Raw genomic sequence first — 27,862 nt, forward strand, 5'->3', positions numbered from 1 at the left:
ATATAAATGATTTAAAACGTAAGCGAAATTAAATTGCAATGTGATTGCAAAAGGAAAAGTCAAAAACGCCTTTTGTTTTAGTCTACATTGGTCTTGCATAACAGTATTAACAGAGAAAATATGACTACTAAAAAACAGTAAATTGCATCACTATAATAAATGGTCTTTTACACAGAGCATAAAACATGTATCATAAAAAAAAAATGTTGGGCTCATTTCCTCATTTGATTGCTCAGGCAACCCAGTGCTGTGAACTGTACAAACAGGCCTAAGTGAAGACATTGAAAAAGTAGATCTAGTAAAAGGTATGGTGTTGTGTTTGATTATTGGCACAGTCTGAAAACACACCTCTCGTACGGATCACGAAACAGGACTAAGAGAAGCCAAGAGAAGCGGCAGTAGTAGTAGACAACAAGAGATCACTCCACGTATGAAGGGTCGTCATGCTTTAGGAGGAGGGAGACGTAACACCCCCCCCCTGAGAGCAGGACGCTCTCGCAGGAGAGAAAAGTGGTCAAAATCAGTCGGGAATCACCGTCCTCTGTTTCGAGCCTGCTAGAACACCTCTCCATTGGCCTCCTATGGACAGCACTGACACACGTCGTTTTCTAAAGAGGAGATTTTCCCAGAGGAACTTTGTCTGGGTGGGAAAACACACCGAAAACTGGCACACCTGGCAAATAGAGAACAGAACAGCAACTGATCTCCAACAGGGTAAGAGGTGGGCTCGCCACAGAAACACCAGGTTTCTTCTTCTGTTCGTCTGTGGTTTAGCGTCGAAGTAATCAGGAACCATACCTCGCTCGTATATAGAAAGGTTTGTGCTTCCATCGGTTAAAAAAAAGAAAAGAAAGAAACCGTGTCCTTTGTCTGTCCCCAAAAAAACAAACAAGTCTCGAAATAAGAGGAATTGGTCCATCATATAAGCCCCACGTCTAAATACACCCTGGAAGGGAAGTTCAAAGTCCTGAGCGGCTTGTGGTATTCAGCAGGGGGCCAGTGAGTCACAATGGAGGCCACCTTCTCTCGTCACTTCAACTCATCCAAAAGCAGAAACACTAGAATTGCAAACCAGCTCCAGTTTTACCGCAATCGCTCCAGTTAAAAATCCATGCAGTAAATCATGTGGAATGGTGGCGTAACAACTGCAATAGTAAAAGGCCTCTCAGAAGAGAGACAGCCACGGGGAGAGATCTAACTAGTACATGGGTTAAGAGGTCCCAGCCACTACAAGTCACAACCCTGTAAGGCTTTGCTATGCTAAAAGATTACTGGTCCCACACACAGTCAGACTGACTGAAAGACAAAAAACATGACGACAAGCAAACATCTGTCAAGGTAGATGACAGACCGGTGTGCAATGTAGAAACAGTATCCAAGTGATGTGGTTCAATTCAGACACGATGCATTACAGGATAGTGGAGAAGCCTACTCATAGTCGTGTTGTTGTCACCGAGCTTGGTACTCTACCGGCTGTGTCCCAGGTCCTCCAGAGACCAGGAGGACGTGAGGAGCAGCGATACATGCACCGGCAGCAGTCAACACACGGAACGCTTCGTAAACACTGGATGTGGTCTGATAGACCACATCTGATAGTTTTGTTGTGGTACAACCATCCCCTGAGGAACAGTGCTCGGAGCATACCTTACTATTCCAGAGGACGTTTGTTGGTTTTAAAGAGACAGGGAACAGTAGGTTCCAAGGCCTTTCCCTAGCTTTGTGTAAGGCATTTTCTTACACCCTCCCCACAGTAATAGAAGAGTACAGTACTTTGCAACATATTTCATCTGACCCCAACCTATACTAATCAGTGCTAGTCTAGTTGATCTATGGGGCACTTCCAGAGTCCTCATCTCAACCATGGCAGTTTAAATGACATGTTCACCGGCTGTTGAATAAGACTCTAGAAGAATGAATCAACTTGGAAAGAAAACAGGTCATTAATTGGAATTTGAGTCCAGGGTACGTACAATAAACGCAGTGAGTTGTCTCCTTCACTACTTTCACTGCATCCAAAACAGTGGTTTGCAGGCGTAAACATTGACCTTGGATTGACAAGATCAAACCATGTCAAACTGAATAAGACCCCAGAGTCGGCAGACCATAAGAAGAATAAAATAAAATAAAAAAAGGGATGTCGTTATAAAAAATAGTGACACATGCAACGTTACAATGTTCAAAATGAGTGTTTGTGTACTGAGGAAGAAGACCTAGATTCCATTAGGCTTCTTCACCATCCCAGCGCCACAGAGTGGATGTCCTAGCTAGGAGGCCAGGCGGTGATGGTAGCCAGCTTCACGTCAGGGGACAGCCTCCTGCAGAGACTAGCTGCTCAGGTCTGAGGCTGAGGCCAGTCATCTGAAAACGTTTATGATGACAGCGCTATTTACAGTACATGAAAATGTTCCGTTTCAACTCTGCTATCACGCACACACATCAAAGACATATTTGGTTGTCTGGTTGAAGCTGGTGGGGGGGACCAGTGGTAAAGAGAAAAGCAGATCTGGGCAGTGCATTGGAGGATGGATGCTGTGATGTCACGGAGGCGAGGTATTGAAGGGGGGGGGGGTTCCAGGGGCTGAGTGGTTCCATGTTGCTGGTCTGTGGGTGGCTAAAGCTCTCCAGGGTCTCAGTGTGTGGAGGGGTTGCTGGGGTCAGGCCGGCTGGGATCAGGCCGGCTGGGATCAGGCCGGCTGGGATCAGGCCGGCTGGGATCAGGCCGGCTGTTGGCCAGGTACTTGGCCCTCATGCTGGAAGTGTACTGTTGAGACAAAACAAGAAAGGAGCTTTAATGACCCACAATGGCATCAAGTTCAGAGTCATATCAGTTCCATATCGACATACTAAAACGTTCCTAATGCACGTAGGTTTAAGTGCAAACTAAAGCTTAGAAAAACACACAGACAAAAGCAAGAGTCTAGCTGTGAGGACTGGAGAAGCTCCACGCATCACAGCTAGACCGCCGCCACGGACGGAAAACGCCAAGGCCTCTTTAGGACAGTGTCAAAATAGGCAGTGCTAGTTTCAAAAGTTCCAACAGGACTTTTGAATCTTAAACTTTGCAGTGCAGTGTGCATTCAGGGTGGCAGTCATTCATGCCGAGTTGCAACATACCGTATGCTAGCAAGTTTCTAATGTACATAAGATGGATACAGTTCCAGTTTGGTAATGGCACTCGCATCACTGTGTTGCGATCAAGTCACCCTCAGTCATTTGGCCAGCCTGTTGTGGACAGTAAGGATCAACTTGTTCTATGAAGATCTTTAGAAAACATGACTCACCTCAGGTTGGCTTTTAAATGCAACTTGACGAATAACAATAATTTTGGATGAACAATGGAAGAAAATCAAATGATGGCGAATGTCGGATTGTATAAAATAATAAAATCTTCGATGTATATAAAGGTGGCTTAAAAATGTTCAATTAAACAAAATATGTCATACTTACCAGTAATGATTAAATGATTACTGATGATGGTTAAGCCTAGTGTTGTGCTATGCAGGCCTGGTTTGGGATTTTGCTAGGACAATCCAGTGCCAGTAGTCTAAGACTGAACTGGTCTTCAGACATAGACCTACTGGGCCTGGCTGTCCGGTCACATCGGTGTACAGCACCATATAGTTGTTGCAAAGGGAGGAGCACACAAACCCACATGCGTTTACAGTCCATGTTCTGTGAGAGGAAATGTGAGCAAAACGACTACGACGCTAACACTAAAGCACTAAAACAAGACTATGCGACTATGTGTAGTCCACACGGACACAGATATGTGCTAACTCCTTGCCAGAGACCATAATCCAGATCGGTAAATGTTTAAGCTGTCGATTCCATATTACTGATGACAGGCCTCGTACTAAGGGGTTGTGGACACGCTCCAACTAGTCTACAGTACCGTCTGACTGACTACAGTACACTCTCAAAGCCAAGAGATGAGGAAAACGATCGGCCCATGACAGGAATCTAGCCCTGTAAACACACAAACTAAACAATGGTCTGTACAAACAGGCCCAACATCTAATGTCTGACCACTTAAAGAGGTCACCTGTTATGATGTCCATCTACACCAGAACTTTTGGAGTATTATTTTTGCACATTACACTCCTTTAGAGAGCATGTTCATTTCAAATGGATACCACCAAAACCGTGGCGAGGTTGAAGGCTTTACAGAGTCAGTAATCATGGAGCAGAAGGCAGGACTACATCTTCCAGCTGAAACATCTGCAGTGCTTCGGGGGGGTGGGGGGTGGGGAGAGCATGCTGGCCTGGGCTGCAGGGACAAACGAGAGGAAGGAGGTGTCACACGGGAGAGAGAAGGGGGATTGGGAGGAAGCGTTGGTTTGCTGTGGGTGGGCGGCAGGGAGGCAGGGAGGGATGGGGGAGCAGAGTCGGTTTGGGGGTTTACACAAGCCAGTAGTTGGAGGTGTGGGGCATGTTCTGTACCTGTTGGCATAGCGGACGAGGTTACCAAAACGATCTTGAACTCGCCGAGGGCTTTAACTGCCAGCTGTGGTGGCCGTGACTGTCCGTGGCAGTCAAATACAACTGTGTGGGTTTGGCAGAGAAAGAACACAACGACAAGAGAGAATATAGAGAAGATACACAGAGCAGCATCTAGGTCCAGGCAGACACACGGACACCAGGGGGGGGCGCTGGGGGGGGGGAGGGAAGGGCAGGGGACCGGACGGGAGGTAGGGGGCTCTAAGTCGGGCCTGAGGAGGGAACAGGATCCACGCACAGAGGAACTGGATCATGGAGGAACTGAGGTCCACTCACAACACACAGCCTGCCTGCTTACTACTGCAGCTACCTAGCGCTTCTACGCAACCACACTTGACTTGCAAACGGTCCGCTAACAAAGTAAACACCATTCCAATTCTATGCCGCGCTGACATAGAATTTCGTCAAACATCCTTTTCCCCACATCAATCTCTTTGCGTCGAGGAATACTAAGAACCGGCTAACATACCTAACACTACAATAAAGACACAAGTCTGGTTTAAGATGGCCGACTGTTTACTTGAGAACAACAAGCAGTTATAGAAGGCATGTCTTCAAGAGGAAGGACGGCTCCTTATCAACCCATAGTGAAGTGAAACTCAACAAAACAAAAAGAAAGAAAAGAAAATGGACAGTGTCTGTACTCTGAGGTAAAACAATGACAGTGCTCTTCCTCAACGATAAAAAGGCAAAGAAGAGTCAGTGAAAGACGCATGGCAGACAGTCAAGGTTTACGCCTGGCCTTGTTGACAGATAACACTGCATGAAACATACAGGAGCGGATTCCAAACGACAGAGTAGTAGCGTTTAGCACAGCCGAGCTCGACTCACGGCGTCAGTCGTGACCCTTTTTCCTCACGTGAGGCTGACAAACGACTCCTCAGCGGAGGAGATCGCTGCATCAGAGTGTGTACTGAGTCTGTGCTCTGTTGAGTTGAAACCTACCGAGGGAGGGGGGGACTCCCGCCCAATCAGGGGAGTGTTCTCACAGCGGGGGTTCTGGAAGTTGGCATTCTGGGTCCTGTCAAAACAAACAGGGAAAGCGAGGTGAGGTGACGGAGGTGGTCCTCGTTCCAAACACACCCCACACCGAGAGACAATCAGAACTGTTCACCGCATTAGCGCATCAAACCCCCGACATCCACTTCTCTTCTGAGAGTGTCTAAAACCCTTGAGGGCTCATGCAAAAACACTGATCCCACCATTCATGGCTGCCCCCCCCCCCCCCTAAATCTGAGTTGCTGCCACCCCCCCCCACCCCCCACCCCTAATCCTGAGAGGTCCAATCATGAGGCTGAGGTCCTTGGGTTTCAAAAGACCCACAGCTGGACGGGAACAGCTGCAGTTGTCCGGCAGAACCCGACCCTCTCTTGGCGAGCGCGGCTCGTCTCAGGGGTCCCTCCCGAAACCCCCCCCCGCCTCCCCCCCCCCCCGCCCCCCCCACCTCCCCCCCCGGCGGCTCCGTGGTCACATGGTCTCTCGCATTCCTCTCTCCGCAGCCCTGGCCTCGCTCTGTCAACACCATCTCAGGGACTTGGGGGGGGGGGGCGCTAACAGAGTGCCTCCGCCTGTCACCTCTTCCCCCGGGGGAGGTGAGATGTTTGCGTGCGAGGGCGGCACGTCGACGTACATGTACTCGGTGACGGGGGCGTTGCTGACGGTGTGTGTGGCGGCGGGGATGCTGGTCTCGCTGCCGTAGCTGCTGCCACAGCTGTACAGGCTGGGCATGTGCACCCGGTACAGGTTGTCGTGGTTCTGACGGCCTCCGTGGGCCATGGACTCCTCCTCGCTGTCCTCCTCGGTCCTGCGGGGGGGGGGGGGGAGAGAGAAACACAAGTGGGACGCACCGTGAGACTTCTCCACCAGGGGGAGCCCTTTCTGCTGCTGAGGAAAAGGCAAGCCAAATCACGGTCACGTTTTCTATTCATTCCCGGTCACGTTTCTATTCTATGTCTTCTGTGCCCTGTGGGTGAAAAACGGATGGAATGATCTCCTTTTTGATGGGTGAGCTTCTGTGTCTGCTAAGGTAGAAGGAATAAAACGGGGTTCTGATCAAATGGTAATTGATTCTGTTTCCACAAGAGAATGAAAATAATTGATTTTGGCACCAGGGGCATCGGCTCACTGACTTTCTTGCAACAGCAGTGTTTAGTGCTTAATAAGGTCTAAATGAAATACTTTACATTATAGGCTCAGTGAGTTATAGCACCCAAAACCACTAGGCTTGAAAAATTCGGTATAAAACAAAGACAGTCACACACAAAAGTGGCACATGGAGGATGCACAGAAAGACTCAGTGGAGTCTGTCTCCCCCTAGTGGTCATCCAGAGGACTTCCCTGTGCAAAACGATGACATCATCGATTTCAGCTGGAACCAGCTGGAGCCCCCTGGCTGTGGCCCAGAGAATCCCCCGCCCCCCCCCCCCCCCCCTCCCCACCAGCCTTCTGACCGCTACAATATGACCCAAACTGGCTCTGCTCAACACACTCATCCGCGGATTAACAACAGCTTCTTATAAATACCGGCGGGGCAGACCGCCTACAGGCTATCATCCTCCACCGTGCAAAGAGCGCGAGCGGGAAGCTCCGGGGAAATCGGCACGATTTCTACCCCGGTGTCACCTCCGAGGTTTAAGATAACGGCTCCTGCTTTCCTGCTGACGTCTTTCGCGCGGCTGTCGGCTGGCGTGGAGCCCCTCCGGGCCCGCTCGGTGCTGTCTGGGCGGGGGGGGGGGGGGGGGACACACGGAGGGCGAGGCTCACCTCTTGCCGTGCCACGTGTGAGGCACGCTGCAGATGATGGAGCTGAACATCAGGGCGGTGACGAAGGAGAACAGCACCAGGTAGATGAGGCCCTCCAGCCCGTCGTAACACAGGCCCGTCATGGCCTGGACCAGATCCTGCAACACACACACACACACATAGAGAGAGTACACATCAGTACGCCATCAGCCCCCAGCACAACGAACCTGCAAAGGTCCACACCATGTAGTTCCACTAAAGGCTTCCTTGACTCGAACCACCAAAATACTGGTGGGACTTTAAAATCCCTAACTATGCAAACTATCTGATCCTTGATTTTCTGCCGTACCGCGCCATTCGTACGTCGCTTTGGATGAATGCATCTGTTAAATGGGTTTAAGGTCCTGTTGTGCAGAGCATCTTTATGCAATAATGGGAAACCGCGAAAGCCGGTATGACGGTATGTCTGACAAATCCTAAATATGTCAGCGGACACGAACATCGTTATTGATCCGAAGCCAACCACGGCCAGAGGAGGTTGTGTACGAACGTGGGAAAGCAAACAACTGCTTCCTAAGGCTCGAATGTTATGTATGTGTGCAGCAATACATATGCCCCACAAGCTGGCAGAGAAATGACTACTTAATGATACAGCTGTCCCAATTCCTGTCTTGTCTTGTCTTGGGGGGGGGGGGAGAAAGCAGGCCGATTCTTCCTGTGACTTCAGAGCCAAGCAAATTACAGTAATTATTCAGAGCAGAACGGCGGCACACGTGCATGAACCCAGTGGGATACTCTGCATAACAAAAGCCTGAGAGAGGAATACAGCTCTGGCTGCAGAGCTCCGAGGCAGGCTGTCTGCTGTACTGTAGCATTGGATGACGGGAGAACACAGCATCTCTGTATTATCATCTCGATCCAGACTAGAAAAACCTCCTGTCAGGTCACCGGAAGATCAGTTTCTGTGTGTCACTGAGCACTGGGGGGGGGGGGTGAGTCAGACTGACGGCTATGACGGTGGCTCTGGTCCCACTGAGGCAGATGGCAGACGAAAGGCAGATGACTCAGACTGCCATAGTGGATAAGAGAGCTGGAGGGTTCAGCACAGGGTGGGGGGTTCAGCCCAGGGTGGAGGGTTCAGCCCAGGGTGGAGGGTTCAGCCCAGGGTGGAGGGTTCAGCCCAGGGTGGAGGGTTCAGGGACAGAGTTCAGGAGCCCAGAGTGGAGGGTTCAGCCCAGAGTGGAGGGTTCAGCCCAGGGTGGAGGGTTCAGGGACAGAGTTCAGGAGCCCAGAGTGGAGGGTTCAGCCCAAGGTGGAGGGTTCAGGGACAGTGCTGAGGGCTGAGCAGCCTTGCGGGCTCCAGATACATGTGTGCAGGAACGTGATGGTCCTCTCCACACAGGCAGAGCGAGCGAGAGGCTCCATCGAGGAGCACGCAAACGGCTCCCCAGGCCAGCGTCACCACCTCTCACACGCAGCTGTCAACGCACTCTGGAGTAAACACCGACAGTCCACACCAGAGACAGGAGGCACTCACAGACAAACACACAGTAACACACAAGCCACACGCGTGTTCACACACACACACACACACGCGCATCCCCCATCGCTTGGCGTGTCCAGGCTCACCATGTGCAGGCTGCGACAGTCCACCAGGGCAGTGAGCTGGTGCAGGCCGATCTCCGTGGTGTTCAGCACCCCCTGGATCTGCTCCAGATTCCCCTGCAACACAGATGCACACACGGGCTCAAAACAGGGTCAGGCCTTCATTTAACACCCCAAATTAGGCCATGCCTGTGTCTCAGTGCGAGAGAATGCACGATAGGGAGAGTTATGGGAATAAGTACTTTGTGTCCTACTTAAAAGTATAAACCGAGCTTGTGCTTTGGCTAAAAGTACAAATAATCGCAGGTGAAGCTTGGAGACACCTCCAGTAGCACTATTTTCAAGCACTCTTATCCCACGGACTGCTATGGCAGCAAACAAAGATGGCCGTGGCGTGCCTCAGATGAATACTGTGTGAAGGCTGAGTTGTGTGTGCTGGCAGAGGTCAGACGTGTTTGGTCGTCCTACAATGTGAATGTTTCCATGAACTCAGCACATTTTCTCTTCCTCTCACAGAGGCCTGGGCTACTGAAGTGTGCCTCTCTCTTTTCCAGCCAATCCCAACGTCAGCCCTCGTTTGTGCCTGTGTGCACACAGTGGAATAGCCAGCTCTGGACAATAACACAGGGCTCTATAGAGAAAGCCCAAAGAAAGAACAGTACGGTGTCATGTAGGGACCAGGTGGAGTGTGTTGGTAGGAGGTACCGTGGCTTGTGGAAATGGGGAGGGTTTTTGTGGTGTCACTAAGCCTGAAGGGAGCCCTAAGCCTGAAGGGAGCCCCACGCTGCCACGCTTATTCAGCGGCCGGTCTCAGGGAGTCCGATGGCTGAGCGGTTAGGGAATCGGTCTATTAATCAGAAGATTGCCGGTTCGACTCCCGGCTGCGCTTAATGATGTTGTGGCCTTGGGCTAGGCACTTCACCCTACTTGCCTCGGGGGAACTTCCCTGTACAGTAAGTCGCTCTGGATAAGAGCGTCTGCTAAATGACTACATGTAAATGTAGGACACACCTTGGTTTGAGGGTATTCTCTGGTGGCAGAGCGGAGGAGTTCAGACACATCATCTTGCATCTCCACCAAGGCCTTGTGGCTCCCCGACAGCTTCTGCAAACAGACACACAGACACACAGAGAGAGAGACACACAGAGAGAGAGAGAGAGAGAGAGAGAGAGAGAGAGAGAGAGAGAGAGAGAGAGAGAGAGAGAGAGAGAGAGAGAGAGAGAGAGAGAGAGGGAAGAAAAGACAGATTAAAATGTCCCCTAGTGACAGGAACCTCATGATGGAGCTGTGGAAGGCTAAAGGCAAGGTTACAGCGGACAGGACAGGACACCGCTGAGAGAGGAGAGACAGGGTCAGTCAAAACAAGCCACCAGAGATGACGAACACTTGTCATACCTCCCAGAGAGGGTCATAGCCCTCCCCTGAACACGTCATCTACTGGAAGTGCACGTCATCTACTGGAGTGCTGCCCCAGCGCAGATGGGGCAGCAACCATTTGAGAAATTCATAAGCCGAGAGAATAAATATATAGGCCATTAAAAGGCAGGCCGTGTGTTGAGTCTTTGGGTCTTCAGATGACATGAATATTTGAGACTGAGAGTTAAAATGGACTAGGTAACAGTTGCGCAATTCTATTTTTACATCTCCCTAAAAAGCTGACGTTCGGCACCACATGATCCATCTGACTGGAAATGTACAACTTGTTCATGCCGGTCTCTCGCTTTCCCCATCACGGAATCTCTTCTCTCTCGTGCTGGATAAAGGGGGCCATTCTTATTCCGTGACCCCTAAACTATAGGAATCAGCATTATCTGTGACTCTTTAAAACGTCTAAAAAGAGTATTGTCATAAAGTCAGTATCCAACCCATTAAGACACGCAGATGTTTGTAGGCCGGTTGAACTATTACCGATGAACAACATGTCAGACATGGGGCTTTGCAGTCTTGTGTTGGTTTTTATTGGTAGTCTGAGAGAGCAGCCTGCAGATGCACATGGACATGGACTGCTAATCACCAACATGACTCGAGACCAAAGGGTGCATTTAATTTGCATGTTTAGTCTTGCAGGCACTCATGTGACCAATTATGAGGTTATGAATGAGAATATTTGCATAAAAAAAGATAGATACTAAAAAGATATGACACATTGGCAACATTGCATTCCTCTCTAACTCATTACACATACTGAATTATTATTATTTTTTGTATAATCTAGTCATGTGGGATTAACCAATTAATCTCAAGGGGAGATGCATCAAATATTGTCAGAAAGAACCGAACATGTACAAAACAAGCCTAATTAGGGCTAATCTCGCAGCCCAAAGTGAAGAAAGTATGTGCCATTTCCCCCCCAATGTGAACCCCTGAATGTGTGCATGAGGTACCTGCTGGAAGGGGTTGATCTGGCCCACACTGCATCTCAGGTAGTACTGCAGAATATCTGGAGGGACAAGAAAACCAGAGGACCAGGTTATGGGAGCGGTCTCACGGTTATCTGGTGACATCCCTCCCCCCCCCCTCTCTCTCCCTACCATTCCGGCTACGAAAACAAACAAAGCCTGTGGGGGCTTACAGACCAGGGGCATTGTGGGAATTAGGAGGAAGATTTCTGATCTACTGGAGGTGTGGATACATGTATGCAGATAGCACTTGCCATTGGGACGACCCACAGCACTGGATGATATTGAAACCCCTGACTTTAGCGTGTGGTGTGGTGCAGACAGCACTACAGCCTGAGGCTTAGCCCAGCCTACGAGCGGATTGTCAGGTCTTGAGCCCCGCGCGTCATACTGACCACAGCGGTGCAGGTCAGAGGTGCTGAGACATCGCCACGGAGACCTAGGGTCAACTATGGGCTGGCTCCTCCCAAGTGTAGGAAGAACGAATGTTTGAGGGGGACTGCCGTGTCATCAATGCTGGCTGATTATCTTGTTAACGAGCACCTGCCGATGTCATGGCCGGTGTGCGTGATGAAAGGTGGGATTGGATGGCTGGGTTCGGATCAGAGACCGGTGCTAATGGGTCAGGGCAGTCCACCGTCCGATAGTGTGCAGTTATCCGTGCAGTCCTATCCCAACGGGACCTAGGCCAGTGGGAGAAGCAGGAATGAGAATCCCCTCCCACGTACACACGCAGGGTCATAAATAAGGGTATTTTGAGCGCGTGACTCAAACAGACTACGCAAAAGTCCTGGCCCAGTCTTGAATCAGAATGGCACGGCGCCGGTCCTTCTGGTCCCTAAACTCAGGCTGGGAGAGTTCCAGCACCAACACAAACACATGGCCCGGTGACGCGCCTCTGCGCTGACGTGCAGCGATGCCCACGCGACGAGGGGAACTGCAGCGATGTCCGCGTGCGAGATGAGGGGTGCAAAGGATTCAGCGGCCTGGGAAGGATGCCCACAATTAGGTTATATCCCCTCTGACATCTCCGATTCATCCTGTTCAAGCACACACACACACACACACGTGCGTGCGCCCACACACACCATTTCCGGTCTGACCTGGTTACGGATGGGCCAGATCATTGCTGTAGCACCGGAGGGTCCCAGTGAGATTCATAAACACTGTAATTATGGCCCTGACAAGGGCAATTAACTGCTCATTCAATTATATTCTCAGACTGCTGTATACAATAGCTGAAGACCCCTCATTAATGACTTGTAACCGTGCTTACAGTACCACTGTCTGACATAACAAGCTCATAACTTATCTTGCCACAGCGATAAGTGGGTTCAGGTTTTTTTTACCTTGAAAATGTCAGAATGTAATAGAGCAACCATAGCTGGACCATAAAGCATTGCTTGGAAAAATACTGCCCTTCCGTATAACAGGGTAGTAAAGATGCAGGCTTCTGGGCAGTTAAAGCGAGAGACTGAAACATAAAAAACTGCCTTTTGAGGGGATTGAGGTGAGCACACTGCCTCAGAGTGGTATATATAATAAAATATTGGCCCATCATGAAAAATAAACTACATTCAGAGCAGTAATAAAACCAGTCATAAATTTCATACCAAAATAAAAGACTTGTTCCACTGCAGTTCTGCTCCAGCTTTGAGCGGCAGGTATAAAATTGGATGAAAGAGAGATAACAGAAATGAAGGCAGTGCCCTTTCCGAAGCTGTCATTTGAAGATAAGATACAACCCTAGGGCTGGAAGGCAGGGTCATTCTTTGGGGTCACAAGAATGTGCTAAGTTGACAGCGGCATCCTAATCTTTCTAGCATACCCTGCCGCAGCCTAAACTGGCAAACTCGTCTCCGTCGAAACCGGCCAAGATTCTTATGGAACGGTGTTCCTTCCAGACCATAATCCACACAGGCACGTTGAGGACTGAGGAGAAAGTGGAACAGACAGGACGACCCTGACTGCATGCTGCCAGCCTCGGGGCAGAGGGGGAGGGGAATGTGCGGTACAGTACGGCGCAGCACAGAGACGATGTTCAAAGGTCTACCACCGCTCCATCCCTCCACCCCGCTCTACCCCGGATTAGGCTTTACTATACTTCACGCTTCCAACGTGATCCTCATCTAGAGACAAAAGGTCCATTTGTTTCCACGTGGACAAAGCGGAGCTGGGGAAGTATTCACCGACGACTGGTTTCTCAGTGCAGTGTGAGCAAACAATGTTGTGTGACTTTGCCCTCCTGCTGCGCTGGCCTTATCTCCTTCACACATTCAGCTTCACACACACTCCCCAGGCTCGATCTGTCCTATCCACACACACGCGCTTCTCATCACGTGGACCAGATTGGGGAGTTACTCAACGTACCACACCGGACCAGCTCCTGCGACACTTCAAATGCAGCATGTTTCCACTTGTCAGCCAGACAACAGATGTGGTCGGAGGTCATTTATTGAGTTCTATTATTGAGATGAGGACCAGCGCGGCTCCATAAAGCCCTGTCATCCCAGGACCGCCCCGCAACAGGAGCAGGAGTTTCCGATCTCTCCCCAGGGTGGCATGAAGACTGGGCTTGGCTGCAGTTAGTAAACACTTTTCGTCCGTGCATCATTTCGCCATCGTCCTTTCGGCCTCGCGTCTTTGGGCGCTTTTTGCAGCTGTCGTATTTTTCTGTCACGCTGAAGAGAGCGATAGAGTGGTTGCAGATGCTCTGACCCAAAGCAAACAGGAAACGAAAGCTTCCAGGACTATGGTTGTGAAACTCCACTCCAAAGTCTGCAGAGAGACCAGAGTACTAACAGCATGGCTTAACAACTCTATAATGATTGTAAATGGAAAATCATTGATTGGATAGATCATCCAGGTAACCTGCCTTGGTGCAAAACACGGCAGCAGAGTATAGATCACCCATTCAGGGGAATATCCAGAGCTCTTTGTATCATCGATCTCAGAATAAACGGACAGGCACACATTCTGAATTCCATCCCATACTGTAGACATTTACATTTAGTCATTTAGCAGACGCTCTTATCCAGAGCGACTTACAGTAAGTACAGGGACATTCCCCCGAGGCAAGTAGGGTGAAGTGCCTTGCCCAAGGACACAACGTCAGTTGGCATGACCGGGAATCAAACTGGCAACCTTCGGATTACTAGCCCGATTCCCTCACCGCTCAGCCACCTGACTCCCTGTAGACAGTGATAGCCTGTTACAAGTCGTCAGTACCTTTATTGATCAGTCCATATTTCTCTGTCACTTCAGTGACAAACATGTCAGGAGCCACACAGAAGTCACTGGCCGTCTGGAAGAAGAGGAAACAACATAAGTTGCACAACAGCTCACAAAACCATCATGCGGCTGTTTACGTTCAGGGAATAACAAAAACATCGGTAGAACAGGGAAAACGAATGGAAGTCATTTCTGCCTATCTTCAGGGGAGGAGATAGCATTGGAGCAGAGGGGATCACATAAAATATATGATGTGCGTGCAAACGAGATTGACTCTATGGACTGCACTCGGTGCAGAAAACAGAGTCATCTCTTCATGTCACGTTCCCATGGAGACACTCACCGCAGAAACAGCTAGTTCCAGCCCTAGGGTTCCCCAGCTGATGACAAGAGCCAGCACGCCCAGCAAACACACCCTGGGGGACAGAAGACAGGAAGGGTTGAAAGGGAATCTGTAGCTGCTTGAAACTGGTAGACATTACACCAGCTATAGCTTAATACCAGGGAGGTAAACGTTGGATGAAGAAAAACATGAAACCTCAATGCCTAACTGTCATTTTTGGCTCCTTCCCCTCCTCTCTCAAGGAGAGTTTGGGTTAATGGTGTCAGGCAGACTGGCCAGGGCTCCCCAGGCACAGCTGAGACAGAGGGAGGACGGGTGAGATAAGAGGGCCATACTGCTGGGGGAGCACAAGGACCAGGCCTGAGGGGCCTGTGAAGCGGAACGCTCCGGAACTGACGCCAGTGCAAATGAAACCGCTCAAACTAGTCTCTGCATGTACTCTGTGCAGGAAAGCCATGCACACCCACACAACGCGACTATACACATTACAGTTGACGACGCAATGTTGACGAACCGGGAGGTACTTTATGGACAGCATACAAAACACTGTGGTGTATTAATGTTCACTGAGCAGAATCGTTTCCTCTCGAATCTTCCTTGTTGCCGTGCGCATTGGTCATGTGACCAGACTCACCCAATCAGCAGTGCCTTGGAGTTGCGAATGAGGCCAAACAGCACCAGCAGGCAGATGAGGACATCGAAGAGCAGCAGACCCAAGTAGCCCTGCCACCTGAGGGCAACAACGACCACTGGGTGAGAAACAGCCCCATTGCAATACCACAGCCCCGTACAGTGAATATGGGAGGCATTCTGGTATTGTCATCTGCACTATAATCATGGGTCTTCAATTTCTTTGTTATTGTCGGAGGATGATGAGGTTGGAGACGATTGACATTTCAAGTGACTGGGAGGCTCCTTTGAGCTGCATTAGTATGCAAATAAGGCGCCCCAAAATAGCTTGTGCAATAGGCTTGATCAAGCCAGAGTGAAGAAGATCAATGGATCAAACAGATCTACCACAGGAGGAAAAGAAATCAGAACTCATTTCATCTCCAAAAGTCTTTAAAAAGAAAATGACAGAAAATGTTTGTGAGTTTGGTTTCAAGCTTGGGTGCACATCCCAGCCCCTCAGGCCTCTCACCTGTACCAGTCATACAGCTCTATCTGCACAGCCAGCGCCTCGAGGGAGACCTTAGCGTTGCCCCAGAAGGGGACTTCCACCATCTGTCGGACCAGCTCGTCCAGCTGGCCCTGCAGCTTCTGGATGATGGACAGGTAGTCCGTGTGGGAGGCGTACTGGCCCTCCAGCTGCAGCAGGCTGTCGTCCACCGTCTGGTTCAGGGAGGTTGTGCTGTCCGTTACCTGGAGAACAAGAGGAAAAACCGGGGGCCGTGTGACTCACTTCTAATGGGTTTACCGGGGATTTTCCATCTCCTATGGATCCCCCTGGAGGTCTTCTGTGTCCCGTCTGGGGTTATTTCTGGCCCTATAAGGCTGGGAGGGGGGGGGGGGGGGAGTCTTACCAGTTTCTGTATGCCTGCCACGGTGCGGTTGGCGTGGCGGAGAGAATACGTCAGCCGGTTCACTCCATCGCAGGTCTCGCCGTTCCCATAGAAACCCACAGCAATGCCGGCGCTGAGGGGACACAAAGGGAGGAGAGGGGAAGCGGTGAGGAGGAGGGAGTCGGGCGGAGGGGAGAAAAGGAGGGACAGAGGGCCAGGCGTGTAAACCCAGGGTCTGCTCTGCCGGGGCAGATCCCTGTGAACGGGCACCATTGAGGCCCCTGCAGAAAGACTCTTTAGAGAGCCCTAGCAACTCCAGAGGAATGGGCCCCCTTACACCACAGATGACAAAACCTGCTCTGAGACAGGAGCTCAGCCTTCATCCATTCAGCCACGCAAGCCTGGAGATCCACACACAACATGCTCGCGCTGCACGACCATGGGAACCAGTTAGGCAACCGACAACTACTTGCGCTACCATCTGAGACAACTAGGACTGTGTTCAAACCTTTATAACTTTGAAGGCTTTAGCCTTTGATGACAAACCTCTATCAGGGTCTGATATGAATGGGCACGGCGGTTGTTCACTTTGATGCTCAGTATGAAACGCGCGCGGGGGGGGAAGACAACCAGATCAATTGAACCGACAATTTCCACCACACAGTCCCTCAGGGGAGCAGATCCGTCTCCAGGATTCAGCCGGACATCTTGCTCCTCAGTTGTACACTCGCACAGAGAACCTTGCCATCTCTGAAGACAAACACGGCTTTTGGAGACACCAAATCAAGTCAAAGGAGACCGCAGGGAACCGTCTGCCTGAAGATAGGTACCACACCACCAGGGGTCACTGTCACACATGCCTCTGAACCTCCGCCACCCCCCGCCCCCTCTCTTTTTTTCAGTCTGTCTGTAGTGTCACCAAAGTCCATTGTGAACGCTTCAATAGCCGCCACAATCAGAGCCTCCCTGCTTACTGAGAGACTGCAGAGCCAGCCAGGCCAAACAATGGCCTATTGACCATGTGGCCACTCTCAGCTGGAAGCATCAAAACTGAAGGGGCATTCCATGTGCAGACCTGCTTGTTGGACAGTCCATTATCAACATCTGACATCACATGCAGAATAGGCACCATGTAGAGAGAGAGAGAGAGATTCCTGCCTGGGACCAGTCTTGCTTTTTACTCCTATGGCTTGTAAATTATTTAAGGCAGTATGTGGAGACCAAAAACAGACTAATGCATGATGATGGTCGGGTCGGGTCACATGACCATGAAGGCTACAGCTAAAGCACTGTGCGTCCACAAAGTCGATGGGGTGAGAGAAAAAGATTGTCGTCTTCCAGGCACCCTAAAACAGGGTCACGTGTCTTTCTACTGGCCAGTTCCCATCATTCCTGTACGTGAGGCAACAAAGAGTTTCTCTGCAGTTCAATTGAACACGTAACAGACTCATCTCTCATTCCTCCGCCATGCTGCCAACCGCATCTACATAAGAGTACAACAAAAAGCAACCCAAACCTTCAGGCCATGATCCTGAAGGGGGTTTTCCAGAACGTCACATTCCACAGACATGTTTATGGCTTCCACTTACAGCAGCTGAAGATACGAACGCATAACGCTCACGCAACCTCCCTCTATGCCGACAATATTCCAGGGCTGAAACGGCATACGCCTGACTGTGATTGTAACTGATATCCATAGTCACAGCTAAAACAATTTTACCTTTTGATTAATCTCCTATGGACTTGGCAACCATGGCAACCCTTTGAAAGCTAAGTGAGAGAAAACCGTGACTTCCCCCCCCCCCCCCCACCCCCCCCCGGGCGACAAACACACTGAGTCACAACCATCACAGACGTCACACTGGATAAAGTGCTTTAAAGACTGTGAAACATGAAATCAGTCCCAGCCGAAAAAAATCCATCATATCAAGGCAGGCAAGTGACTACAAGTACAGGCTGGAAACTGAAGGCTGTAAAGTGTGTTCCAGTAGTTCACCCAAACAGCTCTGATGGTTCCTGAGACAGCCTTGTCCTCGTGGACACCGAGGGACACAGGCTGGATTCATGGGTCGCAGCAATCTGGACAGAGGGACTAATGGACACTAGCCTACTTTAACAAGGTCTGAGACTGTTAGGCTCATGGAGACATTCTACACACGCAAAACCTAAGGTTCATCTTCCCAGGAATAACGGTGTGAAAATCACATTAGGATTTCACTTATTTGTCATATTACAACAGCAGCTATGCAATAAAGCCCCCCTGGGTTGTTAGGAGGTGGTGGGAACATGTTTTTTTGTCTCATGGTGAAGGTGGAGTCTTCTGGTAAGTAAGTTATTAATGACCCCTTTACAACATCTTTTAATCACACATGAACCAGTGTATTGGGTTCAAACACTCACAACAAAGTAGCATGATCCTTTTGACTTATCTGTTGACCTTCCTAAAACTCTGAACAATGAAAACGGGCAAGGGTGAGAGAAATTCCTCCCCTGCCACAATAATACAGAACAGTGACATAATAGCAACTACTGTCTCAGCCATTGTTACGGTTGCCTTCCTTCTTGGCAGACTTCAGACCCTTAGGAGGACTTCCTAAGCCCTCTTTACACTGGAAGATCACCTCGCGTCACGGAGAGTTGGATCAAGTCCTGGCCTGCTGGAAAAGGGAAACCTTCCAGTTCGATGGGCTCCCTGTCTTGTCTGCATCCTGCAGCCAGTGAGTGGATGGCACTTCTCATTTCCTTGAGTGGCTCAAATCTCTTGGGCTCACACTCTGAAGGGCGACAAAGGTGAAGAGGAGTGGTGTCTGTGCTCAGGGGAAACAAAGCCAGCCTCCACATTTGGGACGGGTAGCCAGTGGAAACGTGTTAGACACGGACACATTATCTAACAACAAGCTTTCACTTGGATACCAATGAAAATGGCAGACAATAGACAAAGTAACCAGCCTAGATGATACCTTTTTTTTTCTTTTTTTTTTATGTGTGGTTTATCTTAAATCATATTTTACAGTGCTATAATACAGGTTAAGTGTGCCATTGACATAACAATAACTGGTAGGGGAACGTACTGTATTGCTGGGGGTTAGGCATGTAGGTCTTTGACCACAATTGTTTGAAGATTAATTAAAATCCCTCTGCTCTCTAAATCATCTCTCAAATTCCCACAAACAGGAGCTCAATTCAGTCATTGGTGTGGTTCGTCCCAAACAAACTACTAATTGCTTTCTTTACTGTCTGCTTTAATCTCTTCTCGCCTTCTCTTCCTTCCCATTCTCTCTCACACATACAGACCAACACATTGCCATGCAGCCCACGTGCTCATCAAGCCTCCATGTTCTTCTGTTCCACTCGCTCTAAACTGGCCCCAGCTGAATCATCCCAGATAGCTCTTGACTGACCACCACAGCCAAGTGGAAACAGGAAATGGAAAGAACCCCAGTGTTAAAGTGAATTGTACAAAAGCAGGAAGGCAGATTCCACAATCGAATGAGTCTGAATGTCCTGTTTGGTTACACAAAGGACCTTCAGATAAATGAATAATGGGAATGCGGGACTTTTTAGAGAATCTTGGTCGTCCCTGCATTCGTAAGAGATGTTCCTCCCTTGGTAGTCGTGTGGGAGTTCTTTGTGGTCCTTGCATCTCGCACGCCTCTTGAGAAGCTGCACGCAAGGCTTCTAACATGAGAGTTCAGTCCCTACGGATTACCGACACACTGCAGTTCAGTGCAGATAGGCTTTTTTTGTGGGGTTCTTATTTCAGAGACCACCTGAAGTTGCACACAAACGATGTTGAAATGTGCGTATGCTGTTGGGCTTTTCCTGCTGTATGTAACACATGCCATACATTATGGTACTGATACTGATACCAACATCCTAACATCGCACTCAAGACACTGTAAAAATCAAATAAATACAGACTAATTTCTATACCATATGGTCCACAGACGGACCGGATTACACATGAAAATATGGGGGTGGGGGAATCTTCAATTTACTCTTTGTCCTTCCTCTGTCGCAGAGCAAGAATAAGCAGAGATCCTACAGCTGGCAGACACAGTACATAGTATAGATATAGTGTATCCGTCTGTCTATACTTGCCAGGGGTTGCGCAGACGAAGAAAGCGTAATCTCAAAAGTAGAAGCACTCTGAGGAAACATCTTGAGAAGATTAAAAAGTGTTTACTTGTTTGGGTGGGCTGGGCAGGAGCTGAATGTGGAACAAAGCTCAGGTTTACTGAACTCCAGCAGAGAGAATACAGCGGGGCCGAGGGGGGGCAGAGAGAACGATCTCGCCTCGCCGGAGAATGAGCTGCTATCGTTTGTGACAGCAGGTCTGCATGGCATGACTGGTTCAGGGGCAGATTAGATGAATGACTAAAGACAGCAGACTAGACGGACGTGGTCTCATAAGAACGCAGGTCCCCGTTACGAACCCCTCTCCGCTACCATGACAGCCTATGGAGCGGTCATTAAATGGCAGACTGAGTTCACCCCTGCCTTCCCGACACTCACCAGAACCCACCCCGGACATTTCACAGAACCCAGAGAGCCTAGCACAAAGACGTCATTGTAAATTCATGATATCCCTCTTGTTGAAATGGTCAGCCCGCCTTCCTTAGGGAGAGATTCTCTCGTCGTCGATGAGAGGAGAGCAGTGAGCATCAACACTCCCTACGAACGCACATGGGAGGAGGAGAGATCCTTGAGGGAGGCAGTCTCTCCTTTGTAAACGTGGGTTGATGGATTCCTCCAGGAGGGCTGGGGTGGAGAGGAACTCCAGGGGGTTATCTGGATGGCAGAGGCTCTTATCATGACTCACCGGGGACAGCGGAGACAGCCAGAGCTCCACCAGGCTCCTTCAGGCACATCAATACAGTTCAGGGGGACCAAATAAGTCATATCTATGTCGGGGTTACTTGAACGAGCTGCAGGCAGTGCAAGACATCCCTCAGGTGGGGGATGAGATGGATGGATGAAGGAGACTGTGCCAGGCTCCTGTGTCCCAGGTTGGCCTTTGAGATGGCATGTTTCCATGGAGACTGGGTGAGAAATGTGTGTCTGTGCCACACACAGTTGTGGTGCGTTGTGTGGGCATGTTTAGTTTGTCAGTTTCTTTGCAACCGTGGAGCAAATTTTTTTTTGTGTGTTTTTATCATTACTGAGTAAGTGTCGATGCCTGAATTTAAAGAGAGGAAATGTTTTGAAATGGGCATGTTATGTTCCTTAATTAGACAAACAGATGTTCACCATACAAATGATTTCACATTTTCACAACCACCTTTGCAACAATCTGCTGTTCAACTTCGTCGGGTATCAATTCACTGTCTAAACAGAATGGATGTCCCGTTTGTAATATGAGCTCTCAGTCATAACAGAGCTCTTCCACTTTTATGGCTTTCATAAACAAATCAATCCCACTCCCAGCGCAATTAACTAACCTGAATTTAATCATCCATTATTCAATAAGTCACTGATAAGTCTGAAGGGTCATCATGTATCCTCATGTTTGGCTATACATTTAGGATGTAGAACAGCAGTCTAGTCCCTCTTGCAGTAGATTTCGAAGTTGAGAGATACCACACCAGGAAGAGTTATTAAAAGATGCTGCTTTCAGCAACACCAACTGACAGCTCCAATGAAGTTTAGAGAAGATTAGTTCTAAAAATACTACCATCTCACTCCAGTACGTCTTACGTTCAGGCTGCGGACTGTTTCCAATGCAGCCCACTGGTTACTGTCACACCACAGGCTACACTTCGCCTCTCCCTGCTTCGTAACGACAACAAAGTATAGCCTTTCTATCGTAGAATCTAATAAGAAGACATTAAAAAGAGTTACAAAATATTAGACCTTCAAACATCTCAAATATGACTGTAGAAATAAAATGAGGCACTGCGACTCTTTATGTATCCCCCGTCCCCTCCCTCACCCCCTCAAACCCAACAGTAATATTGTGAATCACCACATAATATATGCCACCCCAAGGAGAGGAAGTGAATCAGTCTGTTTGTGTTTCTAACAGCGCTCCCCTCAGAACTCAGCCGGCAGCAGAGTCAACAGCTCATAAACCCCCCCCCCCCCCCCCCCCCCCCCCCCCCCAGGCAGATGAGCACAACAAGGTCTGCCGGCCAGTCACCTGTGACACTGTGGGTGGTGCTCGTCTATTTCTGAGGAGCCCTGCTGACCAACCCGGCACCCCACTGGGTGAAGACCCCCCTGGCACACACCAGGAAGGCCTATTAAGCAAAGCTAATCAGGGAGGTTAGAGTGGTGGGATGGGGAGGGGGTGGTGGTGGGGTCCCTTATAGCCATTACGTAGAGAATCCATGAAGGGACGGTCCACTCATTGCCAGCTGTGTTTCTGGGGTACTGGTTTGCCGGTGGGACCGGGTGCATGGGGACTCACCTGCAGACCAGCGTGGCGATGATGACACACCAGGCCGTGCAGCAGCAGTCGGCGTTGGGCTGCTCCTCGCTTTTCCTCCGCCTGCAGCACAGCCAGAAGGAGTAGAAGAGGAGGAAGAGCAGGTCCAGGGCCAGGCAGGCGAGGGCCACTCCTCCCAGGAGCAGGATGGACTGGGGGGGGGGGGGGAGGAGGAAGAAGGAGGATACTGTAGGTTACAGTGACATGAAGCTTTCAGCAAGAGACCTCAAACTTCCTAAACAGATGGATGCTCTATGAGAAATAAAGAGTGGGATCAAACACATAAACCGGGAAAGACAGGAAAGGCTAGAGGTTATAGGCAGTATTGAATAGGTGTGTCTTGACCTCTTGTACACCGCAGGACCAAACAACAGATCGTTTCAACACGCTGTTTAATAACCTCTGTTTCTTCGCACAAAGGTGCGCATCTATGCTAGTGCTAACCATACTGTGTCATGACTGTTTAAATTCACCAAGGACAAGCCCTTGACAGCTGAGAGAACCACTTTGTGAGTGTCCTCCTGTCAACCATGAGCTTCAACCACTGAGCTTTCTCTCAGGTCAAAGTAGCAGCGTGGAACCACTGGGACTGATAAGTGGTGACTTAATCTCCAGGTTCAAAGACGGTCACCACATTAATCTCCCTTACATCCCCAGGCAAATCTCTACAAGGCTATCTCTGAAGTCCCATAGTCATTGACTGGCCGCAACCTTGGATGAAGTTAAAATCACTTCCTCCCAAGCGAGTTAATGCTTTCTTGAAGTGGACGTAAGCTTAGCACGATGCCAAATATTCTCATTTGCGCGTACCCAGTGAACTCCTGTTTCCCTGCGAGCATTTTCAAAACAAATGCAATCCCGAAACTCGAAGGGGACATTTCCTTTCAATGAGTGCCAAGCCTGTCTTACCTGCTTTATGTGGGCATAGGGGGTGTGGAGAGAGCATTGTGTTCGCCTAATAAGCCAGAGCAGAGGGCTCGGGGTTCTTTAGGTAGAAGGTTAGAATGCAAGGGTTTGTGCGAGGAACACATTTTTTCCAACTGAAGTGGAGAGTCTCTCTATGGTGCTCTGAGACCAGGGCACCTTCTGTAGTGTGTGTGGGTGGGCCATTTGAAGCGAGTTGGCACCACTTAATACATGAGTCACCATCCGCCATGTAGACGATCATTTGCATCACACATTATCATCTCAAGTAATAAAACTGCTCATGATTTGCCTTAACATGGCAGACATGATGCATGATTCAAAAACTTTGGGATCTCTGATGGCTCAATGAGAATGCATCCAGTGCAAGGGAAGAATGTTCCTGAACAACAGCCCCTCTACTCCTATGCAATACAAAAAAAAGGAAACTGTTATCCAAAATACAAGACAGCCCAGTTCCCTTCAGGCAAATGCTAAATAAGGATCTAATATTAGATGCCGGGTGGCAGTCTTCCGTTCCGCTTGTGGACTGCTGAAGAAGAACAAAGGCCTCCGTTTAAGAAGCGCTGTAGATAAAGGGAAATGAAGGATCTATTTACCCAAACCTCAGACACTTTTAACTGACTGCATTTTTTGTCTTCTCTATTTAGCCAGAATAATGGAAAATAAATCTGCCCTGGGTGAAAGGAAGATGTCATGGGCCCAGATGCAATGTAGGCATCTACCCAGTAAACCGTGAGGGCAATGAAACGCCAACATGACAACTGTAAGAGAAAACTAACCTGCTCCATGTAGGCCTAAAAAATCCACACAAACAAAATATAGCACAAGTATATTGCATAGTTGGCCCAGCCAGCAGGACAGAGGGTAATATGTAGGTCAAACAGAGCCCTCTCACGTTTGTGCTCCTTTGGGGGAAGTGGGGCGGGGAGTTGACTGTAATTACAGATTTTGATCCAGGTTCTTTTGTTTTCCAGACTGGTATATTAAACAGGAAAATGCCAGAGCTCTGGTTCTCTAAACACAGCAGCATCTCAGTAAAAGATCAACTAAGCGGTAGGCCTTTGGTGAATGGAGGGTTCTCCATTGAACATTCTATAGTTCTCTGCCCTGGAGGAACACCTGACCTGAATTACCGAATCTGACTAAAGCTTCATCCAAGGCAGACCATCCAGTTATAATCTGTGACATGTGCCATTGAACATGCCTTGAATATGCTCCGTCCAGTCAACTGAATACAGAGGGCTCGGCATGTCATATGCTACTTTTAGACAAAAGAGGCCTAAATGGAAATGGTTTCTTATTTAAAAAGTAGCATTGCTGAAAGGATCAGTCAGTTTCATCTCTCCTGGAATAACAATCCCTCTGGTGTCACTGTGAGGCTACGGCTCTTAAATTTAACAGAACAAATAAGCTTAACCTAGTTCCTCTTCCTCTTTCCACTAAACGCCAAAGCATGTCTTTACTTGACACTAAAGTAGCCCTAATTAAGGCGTCAGTTGAAAATGGTGCTCTGCAACAGGAATCTCTCCTGCTTCACTCTGACCACCACACAAGAGATGGGGGGTACTTGTCTTCTCTCATCACCCAGATCAGCCAAGCTGACACCCCCAAAAATGCAGCTCTCCTCATGTGAATCACATGGGAGCCAGGGGCTTGTCGATTATTCAAGATGCCTGACGTTAGTCCTTGAACCTTGTATCTTAATGGAGGACCAGAAGTGTTATCAGCCATCTCATTAGGTTGTATGGCATTTGAATGATTCCAAGTTCTTCCAAAGCATATTCAGAATAATTATATACACATTCTGGCCTAGCTTGATCAAATTGTAGTTTGATGTGGTGATAAAAGTCTGAACGGAAGGAAACGTCCTGACACCTAAATAGCAAGAGCCAAACTGGTAAATTCATCCCCTTTCAATTGCCCACCGTCAAAGTCATTTAACTTCAAACCCTGCAAAACACCCCAAACGATCCCAATAGACTTGGGCGATGGCTGTTAAAAAGATAAATGGGGCAGAGTTCAGACGGATAAGAGCATCAAAGACACATTGGATTTAGCATAAGGTTGAGCTAAACCCTTCACCAAATGTGCTGACAACTCCTCTTCGTTCTGACCCTGTGCCGAGCTACAGAAGGCAGGGGGGACCCCTCCCCCATCCTCAGCTGTGCAGAGCGCCCTGCTCTCATCTACTACGCACTAACAGGCTTAACCCCTTTCAGGCTATGGCAGTGCCCGATGATAGCCAATAGTCTGAGCTTTCATGCAAGTGGCTCTCCAGTGGCAACTTACCGCTGCTATGGCCTGCTCCTTAAGACAGTCTAGTTGACGAAACATAACAGGTGAAAATAAGTGAGGCTGAGGGGGAATTTATGAGGTCTCCCTGACGCTGAAGACAATAGAAAATACGTTGTTACTGCTGTAGGGGTCACAACTTAAAGGTTAAGGTATTGACCCCAAGGTCTTGTGACCATGAAAACAGGCTTTGTCATGTGAAGGCCTGAGGAAGATAGACAGAATGTCTGTCCGAAACAAGCACAGCATATTCTTTCTCTTTTCTGTCTGATGCTGACTGATTATCTTGTGCCAATGAATGAGTAATTCTGTTGATTTCCTTTTTTCTTCCCACGTTAACCTAATCCAAATCAGGCAATTTTATAGTCAACACAAGCCGTCAGAGCCATATTGGTGGCTACAGGCCACCTGTTACAAATTGTGTCCATTCACACAGCTATCCTCTGGTGAGAGAATCCAGCAAGGAATTAGGCCTACCTATTTCCTCGAGAGACATACTGTATTTTTCTTCAAGTTGGCCATGGCTAATTTCTGGGTTCTGCTTTTGTTCTCAGCTAGTCCGTTGACTTGTTCCTTCGGGCCCTATTAGTACACTAACAGCCATTTAATTTTGTTAGGACAAAACATCTATGATAAAAGACTGGCAGGAACCAGCATGCATTTTGTGCAGCCCACAGGCATGGGTTTGAGAAATGCTGCAGGATTTAGGTTTATCACGATACCAACTGTTTTGCATCCTCAAGACTTAAATAGATGTAACCCAAGTTCAAAACAATGGTGGACTCTGCTCTAAAGCCCATCAAGTTATAAACTCACATGTGGTAGGTCCGTCTCACAAATGAGTGTGCACGATATAAAGTTGTTCAACTACTATAAGAAACAAATGTCCGACATACCTGTTGATATGCTGAGTCCTCGGGGCGAAAGTCACTGCTTGTCTGTTCGAATTGCAGGTTAAAGTGGGGCAGTCTGTGCAGTAGGTTCACCCACCATGGTGGGGAATAGTTGACCACCGCTGCCATGTTTAACAGTCTGTGAAAGCGTCTGGAAAGCCGTTGACAGTAATAACCAGTGTAGAATAGTCGGGAGTCCAATTCTTTAAGTTCTTGTAAACAGAGTGTACAAGAACCAAAAGTAGTAGCAACCTAGCTACCTATCTACTCTACTATCTATTAGATGTGCACTGCTATGTTCAACTCAGGTAAGATTATGCTATTTGCACAGTCCAAGTTCCACTTACATTTTCACTTGCCTTTGGAAATTTATTTTATGTGATGTTTATAGATTATACATATTGTAGGTGGCAACATATCAAAGTGCCTTGCAGCAATATCTATCCATTTCTGCCTTCCGATTGCTCTGCGGATGACGTATGACAACTGACTTCCCAACCCATCAACCAACTCGCTATTGCTCGCTGTATTGTTTCTCTACTCACAGATCTACTCGAATATCTTCCATTCCTTTGCGTTTCCGTAACTTTATTTGAATGTGTAAATTGCCCTTAGCTTAAGCCTTGTGCGTGTCGTTCTCCTGAGTTCTACTGATGATGTCCTTGTACTGTTCTCGTGCAGTTCCTCCTGGGCTGTTAGCCAGCAGGCTAGCTAGCCATCCGCGAGTTTTTTTCTTGTTCCACACTGGAGCTTATTTTATTTTATCCACATAATTAGCAAACGGCTGCTTCTTCGCCAGTGTAGTTTTAGAGTTAATGTGTTGATTTCTGATGAAAGTACCCGAATAAGAGATCAGAATCCAGCTGACCGTAGAGAGACAAGGACTCTGAACCTCACCATGAACTAGCTAGCGGTCTCTTACATCCTCCACAACACAAGAAACTCGGCTCCTCCTCACTCCGAGGCTGCCCTGAGCACTTCTGCTACCATGGTTGTGTAATACT

General features: G+C 48.8%; 1 protein-coding gene across 2 annotated transcripts; it reads right to left on the reverse strand.

Moving 5' to 3' along the window:
* On the reverse strand, positions 1 to 27,799 carry ttyh3a (tweety family member 3a). Of its 2 annotated transcripts, none has more exons than XM_062447428.1 (14): positions 26,862 to 27,799; positions 22,729 to 22,898; positions 16,341 to 16,452; positions 15,959 to 16,179; positions 15,452 to 15,547; positions 14,818 to 14,890; positions 14,472 to 14,547; positions 11,229 to 11,284; positions 9,856 to 9,948; positions 8,869 to 8,961; positions 7,261 to 7,397; positions 6,128 to 6,301; positions 5,443 to 5,518; positions 1 to 2,761 (listed from the first exon to the last, which is right to left on the reverse strand). In XM_062447428.1, exons 1-14 carry the CDS (start codon positions 26,985 to 26,987, stop codon positions 2,630 to 2,632), a joined length of 1,635 nt encoding a protein of 544 aa, XP_062303412.1. In that variant the 5' UTR covers positions 26,988 to 27,799; the 3' UTR covers positions 1 to 2,629. The 2 variants fall into 2 exon arrangements, with proteins under 2 accessions (XP_062303412.1, XP_062303420.1); XM_062447436.1 differs by lacking the exon at positions 1 to 2,761 and adding an exon at positions 4,437 to 4,542.
* Between the last annotated feature and the right edge of the window lie 63 nt (positions 27,800 to 27,862).

This window comes from Osmerus eperlanus, chromosome 2 (assembly GCF_963692335.1).
Source record: "Osmerus eperlanus chromosome 2, fOsmEpe2.1, whole genome shotgun sequence".
NCBI classification, from domain to species: Eukaryota; Metazoa; Chordata; class Actinopteri; order Osmeriformes; family Osmeridae; genus Osmerus; species Osmerus eperlanus.

Coding starts and splice junctions, on each gene's coding strand:
- ttyh3a (XM_062447428.1), bottom strand. CDS start 26,987: ATGGCAGCGGTGGTCAACTATTCCCCACCATGGTGGGTGAACCTACTG. Junction 15,548..15,958: donor GAGCTGTATGACTGGTACAG/GTGAGAGGCCTG, acceptor TGTTGCCCTCAG/GTGGCAGGGCTACTTGGGTC. Junction 7,398..8,868: donor ACTGTCGCAGCCTGCACATG/GTGAGCCTGGAC, acceptor TGTGTGTTGCAG/GATCTGGTCCAGGCCATGAC.